The following is an 11,859-nucleotide window of genomic DNA, read 5'->3' as shown; positions in this document are numbered from 1 at the left end:
TGCTTCCATCGCTGCACCAGCGCACACTAAATGTATCCGAGTTATCACGCCTGGCTCGTCATTTTAGACATTCAACAAACCAATCACATGGCTCAAGCGTAAACACACCCTGTTCAGATGTGCCAATTCAGGTTCGTCCATCCTGCGCTGGTGGGTCAAGAAGTAACTGAACCTTAACCCGGTTGATGGGTAGCATACTCAATTCTACCTGGGAACTTTTGTGCGACATTCACGGAGACTCTCATACCAAGTTGATCAGTGGTTAGTAGCATGACCAAGAGTCTTCTGGTCCTCCGACATTTGCGACTTATTGTTTGAAAAATCACTGCACTGGAATTTCCTGCCAAACACCGTTGCCTTGGGGCCCGGCTTTTGTATCATAAGTTCTGTTTGAGGACCGTAACAATGAGGGACGCATCGTCCACTGAGTCTGGCACTTTGAACAAATATCTTTGCAGCTACTCATTGCCCCTCAATCGGACTTTTGAACTGCATTAAAAGACTGGATTGCGAACCTGTAAACCCCTACGCTCTCAGAAGCTTGACTACATATCTACTCTCAAGTGTCTAAGCATCTGGTGTCGATCTGAAACATGCAGATGACATCGTTCTCCTCTTCGGAAAATCAAAGAAGACAACTATTTTTGGATGAACTGATCAAGATCATCCTGTACTTCGCCGTGCGATCTGCATTCACAAGTCATGTTCCTAGGCATTCCAGTCAGTGAACCCGTCAAATGCAATCCATTGAGAGGCACACGAGATTGTGGAGCATTTTACATATTTTGGAATTTGTATTAGTTCCGACTGTAGGGTGACAGATGAAGACAGTACGAGAATCTCCAAGGCCCGAGTCGCGTTTTCTAACCTGAAACACCTATGGCAACAAAGCTGCATATCCCCGAAGCTCAAAGGATGTTTGCATCAGGTCACAGTATGGGCTGTTTTGTCCAAAGGGGGGAGCGGGAGATATCTTCGGGTCTTCTGTAACTATTGTTTCGGGGCTATAACTCGCATAGGCTGATGCCAGCGATTACGAGTGTTCGAATGTGCAACAATAAAGGTGTCTAGAAGCAAAACTGGGGTGTTTAGGCCATGTATTGCGTAAGCCAATTAATCGTCTTCCGAAAAAAATGCTGTTTTTCTATCCCAACTGATGCCAGGAGGTATGTGGTCAACCTTTGACCTGGCAGAGGGAAATGAGATCGATTAAGAAAAGTCTTGATACAGTCTGTTCGACTCGCTTATCAGGATAAAGTCCACATGATCACTCTTGTGCATGGGTTGTCGACGCTGCAGAATCTGACCGCTGACCGACGTCAATGGCACTCTCGCTGTCAGTTTGTTTGAGGTGTAGGCACCTCGGAATAGGCGTGGTTTCACTAAGTCCCTTCCGAATTCACTTTCATTCTTCCTTTCATAATAAAGCTCTCAAAGACTGTTTGGTTGCACGGCAGCGAGGCATCAGTTTTGAACACTGACGTTGAATGTTGGGAATGATGCTACAAGTCACGCAACCACGTACAACAAATCCAGGGTATTTTGCTCGTCAGCACATGACTGATGAGACGATAAAGTGAACTGAAAGACAACTCCACAAAAAGCCACAGAAATAGTAACACGCATTGCGCTTTACTAGTGATGGTGTAGAAAACACAGACGGTTTAACAAGTAGAGGACAACTTATGGTGATACAAGCCTGTCTGATAGGAGCCATAATGGGTAGGTTCGTTAAACCCACACCCGCACACAAATGCCATATCTGTTTTGTTCCCAAGTTCCAAGCTTCGCGACCTGCCTAAGATTGTTTCTGCTTTGACAAGATGGAGTGGTGTTTCAACTGCTCCATTCGCATGGTAAGTTAGTATCGACCAGCAGTTGCAGTCATCGTCATCAGTATTCAGTTTTCGTAACCGTTAGATTGGGTCAATTGCAGTGACTGAGCTAGGTAGATTATACATGCAATTGGTACTGCAGATTTTGAGCGATCGATGAAGTGTGGTACATCTACATCGGAGTGCACCTAACCGATGAACAGTGCTCAGCCAATATGTTTCAGTAGCACCTGACGTTTCCACTTTAAGTTGCTGTTCTTTTTATGATGCCACTTTTGTCAAATGTGATATTGAATTTCTGGGTGATGATTGATTTCCCTGTGGTATTCAGAGATTTGAAACATACTGGTAACCACATGATGTTGACAAATCGTATAAAGTAATTAAAAGCTGACGTAATGCTGCATGAACGGTTTGGAGTGCTGGAGAGGTGCATTACCTTAGCTATGAGGACCACCTATCTGGTTGGCTTATCGTATGTAAGTAGTACAGTACCAAAATAAACTTGGGACGGCTGCGTTCAAAATAGCCACGCTGGACGCTGGGCAAGAGGCCCGCAGCTTTCGAGAAATACACCCATTTGCAAATCAGTTTGGTTTTCACGAGAGACTCAACTGAATCTCTCGTTTATGATATTCTTCGTGGGCTGTCGAAGCGTTTTCAGCAACCTTGTGAGTAGTTTCCTTCATGAAAATATACTGCAATATCTGGAATATCGTGCCAACTGAATCATGAGGCCTGTGTGCAGCACATTCAGTTGTAGAATATCATAAACGAGAGACTCAGTTGAGTCTTTCGTGAAAACCAAATTGATTTGCAAATGAGACTATTTCTCGAAAACGGTCCAATTTGGTTTCAAGTGGAACATAAGGTTGACGGAAACTCGGGGACTGTGCCTACCTGATGAGCCTAAAGCAGAAGGGCGAAACAGGTCGTGGGCTGTGGAAGCGTTTTCAGCAACCTTGTGAGTAGTTTACTTTAGGAAAAGACCTGCAGTTTGTTGTGAACCGAGTGTGTGATTCTTCATTAGTTTTAACTCCCAAAATGGATTATTTCTTTCAACTTATGTCACGTAGATAATGGTCGTAATCCATAGTGGAGGCGAAGCAAATCGCCTCATTGTTTCAGCCCGGACGTGCAAAGTTACTTTATTATTCTGTCAGATATTCACTCGCACCGACTCAGGCTTGGAAATTGTACTGCACAAAATCCATACATATAGGTCGTATACCGTATATCACTAAGTCCCTTCCCCCCTCTGTAATGCTCCGTCTCATATCAAGCAGATGTCTCACAACAGGAAGAACGACAACCCTGACGAAATATTATCTAACTGCCTCACTTCAACAGTCGACATTCTGCTCGTCAGTTTGTAGCGATTTTCCCACGCAGTCGGGTGCGAGTGTGGAGATTACTGATTTGACGGCGAAATGACCGGGCCCGGCTTGTACTTATGCCAGGGACGGAACGCGACCAACCAGACGCAGTGCCTGTGCCATTGCCTATGGTTCTATGCGTGTTTCTCATAAGCCGCATTTGTGTATCCCCATTTTGATAGCCACATTAACTAAAGCAGTCTTAGCCAAGGAAAACTATGCATGAGATTGCGTCCGTAATACGGAAGCAAACAGAGTGAGAGACATATTCAAGTTCCTTATTGGGCTACCGATTTTATGGGGCCACTTCCATTACAAAAACGATTACTAACACATACCAGTTGTCTTATTGTTGAGTAGGAATGAGTCCTCTTTTATACCCACACACAACAAGATAGCCGCAATCTGAGTTGAAGAAAAGAGAACCGTAGATCGGCGCTTCAGGTTCAGAAGGATAACAAAAGTCAACACCTTCCCCTATTGATGTACACTTAGCCACAGATTTAAGAGGTTCTTACAGTGCAAGTGAACCAAAGAACCGCAATAGGGGACCCTCATCACTTTAGTCTGCTTGGTGTTTTAGTCTGGACTGTGTGCAGGGTCACTGGAACATGTTGTGCCGCTACCACACGCATAAAAGTCATGAGGTTCGTATAACGACTGCTCATTCGCACAAGACGACGAGATCACAGAAGCAGAAACAGACCAAGTTGATATTTCCCAATCTCTTCCATCCAGTTCTGTGGGTGTGAACACGCGCCAAAATATTGTCCCTATCAGATAATCAGATTCCGAAGATGTGATAACAGCTCCGATTTTCATCCCATCGAGGTTGATGTGACTTTCATAGCAGTCATCCCAAAATTTCTAAACATGAAACACGGAGAAAAACATATAATATGCTCCTGGAGTATCCCCTAAATGCGATGAAGACAGACCAATGAGAATCCCTATCTCGAGTTGCCGGTGTGGTTTAATTGCACTTATAACTAACACCAGGTGAGTAATCTATACTAATAAAATTGAGGTATACCGTTTCCCGACTTTTTTTTAGCAAGGGTCGGACCACTTTTGTCGAATAAACAGAGAATCGTTTTGGTGAGCGACTGAAAACGCCCAACCGGTGGGGCAGTGAAAATCTCATGAGGAGTTCTCGTCAAGAACATCAATTCTGGTTTGCGGGCCAGCATAGTTGTGCCAATAATGAGTAGCTACTTCATCCTGATGCAGAGAAGACAAGTGGCAGGTTGGCCTAACAATGATTTATTTGTACTACAGTAGTGATCATGGATCGAACGAACTTACGAAGTCAGGCCGCGACAAACGCGCGAAGTTTGATATGGATATGGGTGCTTTGCGAAAAACCGGCCTCCTCGTGCACTCAAAGCACTACCGACAGACTTCTGTCCATATGAACATTCTGGTCCATTAAACTGCCTGCAGGTATTCTTTTGCAAGCTACCATTTTCTGGTACACTCGTTTGGGTATTTTATCGGAACACGTTAACGTGGCGTAGAGTCCTCCAACCCTTTTCTCATCCAGTTGAATCCTGTTTTGTTTGCTGTCCCACGTCCGTAAATCATGATCATGCTACAGTAATGCCCTCCTACCCCAGAAGCGACCTACGCGCCTCCCAGATTGTGCAAACTACTAGTGAACACCTCGAGGACTCCCGATTATTTGCCCTCCCATTAGCAGATGACCCCGTAAGCAATCTGTGCAAGCTAGTTTGCAATCGTTCCATAACCGATCGAGATGATATCAGCTCGAGTACTAAAGTTCTCTGGCGAATAGACAGATGAGCTACCAATTTTCAAGACTGATGGGCAGCTGGTGATTTCAACCACGGGTGCCTGAAAGCAGTTTCGCAATTTTCAGATACTTCTATAGTACGTTAGAAAAGAGCGCCGCAATATACGTACCGAAATGTTTAGCGGCCTTCGTGTGTGATAAGTAGGTCACAGAGTTCTAGTTCGACGTTTCCTGATCAGATTAGATTGACTGGAGCGTGATGTCCGGTAGCCAGTATGGTATCATGGCTGTTAATGAAGTCTTCATTCGTGTCAGCCACTATTTTTGCAAGACATCAATAGTGACAGGAAAGTAGACATTGGATTGGTCAAGCTGACTGATGACTCGGTTGTAAAAGGAGACAGAACGGAATGTCATTTTGTTGTTGTTTCAAACGCCCCAGTGTAAATGAGTCGGAATGCGTCACTAGACATCACACAACTATGTTAACGAATACGTCAGAGATGTCGAAAGTCATCTGCATCGCAAGAGACTTCAATCCTCGGACGAAGCAGTCTGATCTACCGTTTGAAATCCCCTATCTCTCACGGAGGATCTGAGACCTGAACCTAATGTTGAATGATGTAATGTATCGGACGTCAAGATCTGTGATACAGCGTTGAACGACTTCGGACGTAAACGCTCAAAAATGGTCGAGTGCCATAAAAGCAGAGAAATACACATTTTAGAGGGTCTGGTTGGGAGGACAAAAACGGTATTACTTCCCCCTTTGCTTCGTTTCTTATGGCGTTCAGTCGTTTTTTAACACACGCTACATCTGAGAGCACGTTGCAGCACAGTTGTCTCGCAAAGCTGCGAAACAGCGAAATACGATACGTTGCAGCGGTATTAGTCTGGTCCGTTCAGTTCTCTTCTGGATTATCTTTCAGTTTCACTTCCGGAAAAGTGCAAATGGTGACCCGGCAAAATCTGAGCGATTGGCCTGAGAACTAATTTCTGCTTATTCAAAAATGATTAGAATTCAGCCGTTCAGTTCTCTTCTGGATTATCTTTGTCAGTTTCACTTCCGGAAAAGTGCAAAGTGACCCGGAAAAATCTGAGCGATTGGCCTGAGTACTAATGTCTGCTTATTCAAAAATGATTAGAATTCAGCGTTGGCGTTCAAGCCATCAATGATACTGAGCTAAGCGTGCTGAAACCATGTTATACGGCGCATTTTGACATCCGAACCGAACTATTTCAAGCGTCCCATAACTGAACATAGCGAAGAAAATGCTCAGACGGGACCGAGTTTGAGGTTGTAGTGACTCACGGGCGGCTTACTGTCCTATGTAGATCTTTCTCGTCTTTGAACTGTTCTTCACTTCCAGCTATTTGTTTATTCGTCTGAAAGATATTTTAAGTGCATATCGTGTTCGAATTCACTTCTGTCCCCGTAGACTGGCTGACAGCTGCAAGCTGAATCCCAGTTCTAGGTACTGATAGCTGTGGTTGAAGCGCAAACCTGCTGACCGGAAGGTCTGGGGTTCGAACCCAACCCTAGCATTTTGACTATTGCTGGCTGGGCTTGAGAAACTCGGCAGTATTTCGACCCTCGGGTGGCATGGAAGCTAGGCACCATGAGGACATGCCCACATACTGTTTGGTGTTGCTGTCAAACCGACTTCAATCCAACAGGCTCGTTCGAGTGTCATTCGGTGATACGTTCGATTCAACCATCTACGGACTGCTTCCAATCAGAGTGGTGTGAGAGCCTGTTTTCAACAGTCGATTTTTTGCGGACGACTTCTCCATTGACTCATCCAGGTGAGTCAAATAGGTGAATGCGTAAGGTCAGCCGGCATTGGTAAAACTCCTGCTTGGACTGACGGAGCCGTTCCTCTAGCAAACCGGTCATCGTCCAAGCATCTTTACTGGCTTCACGATGTCATCCGAGCCCGACCCTGTCCACATTATTGAGACGGAGGCGCAAAAGTCCCGTGAACGCAGTACAGCTTTCCCGCCCTCTTTCGCCAACGCGGGATCCTTTGGTGAAGAAAGTCTCTCGTAGAGTGCTGGAGTAGGAATGCGCTACCTCTGTCGGCGTTGAACATGAAGTGAGTTCGATTGAGCCAGCTGGAAGCTATGTCAGTTGAGGGGCTCGAGTTACGCGTCTCAAGGTCAACTTCAACTGTTATCGCTGTTGAGATATGCTCAGCCACTTACTGCTCACCTTTAAATGGTATCTCCCAAGTCGATTAGCATGTGAACTCACTGTGTCTTAAGGCTGCCTGTTGCTGGCAGTTATTTTAACTGTACCGGCGAAAGAGATCTGAATGTACCTAATGGACCCCCTGAAACTTTACCTCTGCTAGCAGTCCCTGCACATCCGAACCGAGAATAGCACTTACACTTCCAATTTAGCTTCACCATCTCAAGTGACGAGGGTGTCGGAACGACCATATCACTAAAACCATTCAGTCAGAAAATTTAACCCCTCCTGGCACACAATCGTCAGAGGCATGGCTCAAACCGTTGTCGCGGCAATCACGCCAACGGGTGGGTTGGCAACCACACGTTCACCCTCCGTTGGAACCAACGCCACATGGTAGTTTACTCTAGCTCGGAACAATGGATGCGTTAACGTCAACCATTCCATTAACAATGAATGACATCGTAATAGGTCACTATTACGATCGACAGCCACTATTGGCCATTCCTCTGATCAACTGCGCGTGCTAGTGGGCACTGAAATGGACACCTGTGGTTCACTGTTGCCTAAACATGCGGATTAAATTGACTGAAGACCTCTAAAGGAAAAGTTGAAGGGATGTAAGCCTAGATTAACCCTAGCAACCGGGATGCATACAACTCCAGCACTTAGCTAACATTTATATATGCTGACAGGATGAGCACCCAGGCGTCGTTTAGCCGCCAACTTTTAGTGTTTCCGGTCCACGTGCCCTTAGGTTGGACTTTGAGATGTGACTGAGGTGCGCTTGATGATCGAGACGGAAAAGACAGGCTACATTAATGACTAATTTATGGCGAATGCCCCATTCGCTGGAATAGCTCGTAATGCTGCTGCCCGCACAGGTGGCGGGATGTTAGGCCTGCACAGACCGTGACCCTATTCCGACCCCAGCAAAGATCCCAACACACCGCCACCCCAAAATTTACTAACCAGCACTCACCGAACGACCAGATGTTCGGAATGCACACACCGCCACCCCGAAATTTACTAACCAGCACTCACCGAACGACTGCGGTAAATGTTCTCCAACGAATAGCTATTCCACACATTAGTGCTGGTACTGTTAAGTGCGCTAACCTGTTAAGCCCAGTACACAAAAATACCTCTCCTAATGACCCCACTTTCAATGTGCTGTGGCGGCGTACACCAATGCAGGATCCGTAATGATCAGCTGAAGACAGGTAAATTACCTTGAAGGAACAGCATGAAGGCCGCACATTCAACGAGGACCTACGACAGGTCACGCGTAAGAGGTTTTGAGCACTGATCGACTGCAATGCCCGTGACCCGGGATATGGGTCGAACACCGTGCCTTCAGCTTGATGACTGCTCACCTACGTGCTAGAAGGGGTGTGTACAAGCCAAACAGTGCTATCGCACGACAGTACATCGGCTTTCTGAAAAAATAAACATCGGTAAAATCAGTGATCGATTAGCCAAGAAACAAGTGAAGTTTTATCCCTGATTACTCGCCGCGTTTGCCTGGAGTCAGACTTCCTATGGCCTATCGGAAGGTAGTAGGAACCTTTCCACATTCGGATTATCCAACTTGTTCCCACAACCTACGAAAAACGGAAGCTAAGGGTGGTCCTACCGGAGAGTCAACGTAACCCCACCGATTGGGCTGCTAGTAGGATAACAGAGGAAGAACTGTTGGCTGTCGGTAGTGTTTGATAAGGAGCAGTACTTTAGTACCTTAAATATCGGTTCAACTGAAGAGAACCTCACTGCGCGTTCGGTCGGAGATCAGGAAAAGGGAAATTTTCCAAGTTTGTCCGAGTCCGTCGTTAACACCAAGTGAAATAAAGAAAGATCGAAACCTAGAGACCGTACCTAATTAAAGAGCGCCAAATAGGGCAAAATCAATAGTAGGCTGCAGACAGCTACTGGTCGGCACCAGTGATGTCTGGGTACCGAAAAGGACTAACATTGGAGGTATTCCCATAAACTACCTGGAACAACATATCACTATACGTGAGCTGACAGATCAATCAAATGGGCCGTAACGCTGCCAAGCACGAGGAAGGGAAGATCGCTCAGCTATAACACCCTTCCGGTGCCTAGCTGTCATGCTACCCTAAGGAAGCACGAGGGCCGGGATACTACCAGGTTGCCCAAGCCTAGACAGGGGAAGTCGAGAGGTCGACGTCGGGTTCGAACCACGGAGCTTCCGGTTAGCAAATTCACTGAGCCATCTCGTCCCCAAAAAGGGGAAGAACTATTCAATCTATCCTTAGTCTGGATGCAAACGAGTGAGATTTCCTCCTTCAGGCTGAACTTCCAAACCAAGCTGTCATTTCGGCATAAGAGCTCTGTGATTCATGCACACAGCCAAAGTCCAGTAAACCTCTATTCACGTGCGGTCTAATAACCGGAAAAAGTTGGGCCGTACATGATGCCATGATAGCGCAAAGCTTTAAAAACCGTCACCCCATACATAGTCAGAACCATGTAGTGAATGGACTTCCCTAAGCAATAGTTACCGAGCTATCAGAAGGTAGCGATCGATGATGGTCCGTAATAATTGTGAATGCTGACTGGCCACGGACAAACAACCAATAACCAAAAGAAAAAGTCAAGAATTCTTCGTTCAGATTATGCTGGTGTTTGAGTGACACGAGGAACCCAAAGCGTCTCCGAAAAATATACAAGCCTGTAAAAGGCGACCGGGGTTGAATGTGTGGGGGATTATACAGGGGAAAGGAGGCTGAGGTAGCCGCTATGTACAACTGAAGCATTTACAACATCAACGAACAAAAGCACATTTCTACAAAACTCTAACAGAACCTCATACCACCGCTTATGGAAACATAGAGAATACCCTCTCTTTGAACAAAACTGAGATGACAAACTTTCCATCCGTTGGTAAATAGTGCTCACAAGAGGACAGTACATTGTCCAAATGTCTAGACTGAAAAAAAGGACAAATTGGCACCGAAGTGGAAGAAAAGTGAGGGTAGGAAAGAGTACTAGGTAGGTAACTGAAAAAACTGCGTGGGGCTCACACCATTAGCGGTTTGAAGATGAGGACTGTGAACGCCAGGATCCCTGGACACACAATCGCGGGCCAAAGAACACACTTTAGGTGGAGGTAATAGCGAAGGGTCCGTCAACCGCAGCCTGTCATCCGAAGGATTTAAAAAATGCTGACCAAGTCCATTGGCACTGGTGACTGAGGCCTCTGCACCGCGGGATCTGGGGAAGTTGGTAGGCTGGAGTGAGTCAAGCCTGGCCAAGTTCCGCCAGAAGCGATTGGGTGTTGAAGCCGCCTTATTGTCATTTACGGAGAGCAAACTTTGTTTGTTGCTTCCAGGTGGCTATTCGGGTATAGGGAAAATGATACTGTTACGTAAAATAGTGAATTAATGGGGTGTGGGAGAGTAAGAACACGTTAGTGTTGCTAACTTGCAACAGTAAGTCACGAAAAACATAAATTGAATATCAAACGTTTAGTGAACCAGCTCACCGAAGAACTTGGGGAAACCGGCTTTTTTGGAAAGTTCTTATTCGTTTCAACTTGGACGTCACAATTTTCAACCGCGAGATCACTATGATCTCCAGGCCGACGGCACTCCAGTAAGGTTGGGTATATACCGTTGGAACCAAGTGGCAAGGATTGTGAAGAATCAGGACTATTTTTTTCCGGGAACTGTACAGGTGCAGCCGATTCCGAAGAACATGGAGACGGAGAGTTTGTTGTTCGGAAATTTGGTGCGCAAGGAGCGCTTAGCCGCCAAGGATTATGCCGTAAAGGTTCAAACGATGGTGGATGTGGAAATTCTGTACAAATGGGCCACTGAAATGAAGGCCGACGACGATGACTGGAAAGCAGGACAGGTTTTAGTCTTCGAAGTAGGTCGACATCCTTGGCTTGTGATTGTCTGGTATGCAAATGCGTGGGTAACTCAGCATTCGGAGACAAATATGTGCAACCGATCGTCTTCCTTTGGTCGTAACTTCGCAAGTAATCCACTAGGTCAGCAGGGGGTTGTAGACGATCACATACGATTCTGCCACCGCGACCCAAACGACGACGGATGTAGCCCGTGTACGTCCGTCGTTCAGGGTGACACACCGATGGTACTGTGGTCAGACTATACCGCAAATGAGGATAATGAGGCTCACGGGGTTGTGCGTTAGCTTGGTCACCGACGACGTCCCTAAGATAAAAAAGATAGGTACCAAAAATACCATTATTATAAGCATCAAACCAAACAATTTATAACATATTCCATGCTGGAGTGAAAACGTAAGCGACCCTGAAACAAGATAGTCCAGCTAGCTGAATTACCATTCGCATAGATTGAATTACAAAGAGGAAAGTGGGATTTCAGTAAGCGGACTACCCCATCTTATTTCATCATTTCGTTGACAGTGTTGGACATGATACCATGGTACATTGCTTATGGCCGAGGTACCGGAGTGACAATAAACTAACAAGGAGGTTAGAAACACTTGATAACGAACGCGGGACCAGTAGTTGGGGACACATGAAGCAATAATCAAACAGATCCGAATAACTAGCTAGTACACTAGAAACGCAGAGGTCGAAGGTCCAACCACGATGCACGGCCTGAAAATCCGATAAAGCCACGTGAGCGATATCTGACGGTAACGGTCAACATGACGAATCATCATCATCATCATCGACAGCATGACATC

At 46.0% G+C, this 11,859-nt stretch overlaps 1 protein-coding gene across 1 annotated transcript in view; it reads right to left on the bottom strand.

Moving 5' to 3' along the window:
• Positions 1-9,781: 9,781 nt before the first annotated feature.
• Positions 9,782-11,859, bottom strand: part of T265_01293 (hypothetical protein) — a gene marked incomplete at both ends in the record, with an annotated part of 9,594 nt that continues 7,516 nt past the window's right edge. The window contains 2 exons of the mRNA XM_009165299.1: positions 9,782-10,514; positions 10,664-11,357. Coding sequence (XP_009163563.1) covers positions 10,167-10,514; positions 10,664-11,357 — 1,042 coding nt within the window. The remainder of the gene's footprint in view (positions 10,515-10,663; positions 11,358-11,859) is intronic.

The sequence above is a fragment of the Opisthorchis viverrini genome, assembly GCF_000715545.1.
Source record: "Opisthorchis viverrini unplaced genomic scaffold opera_v5_14, whole genome shotgun sequence".
Classification (NCBI taxonomy): domain Eukaryota; kingdom Metazoa; phylum Platyhelminthes; class Trematoda; order Opisthorchiida; family Opisthorchiidae; genus Opisthorchis; species Opisthorchis viverrini.
Note: the sequence above shows the minus strand (reverse complement) of the source record. Positions and strands in the feature narration are given on the sequence as shown.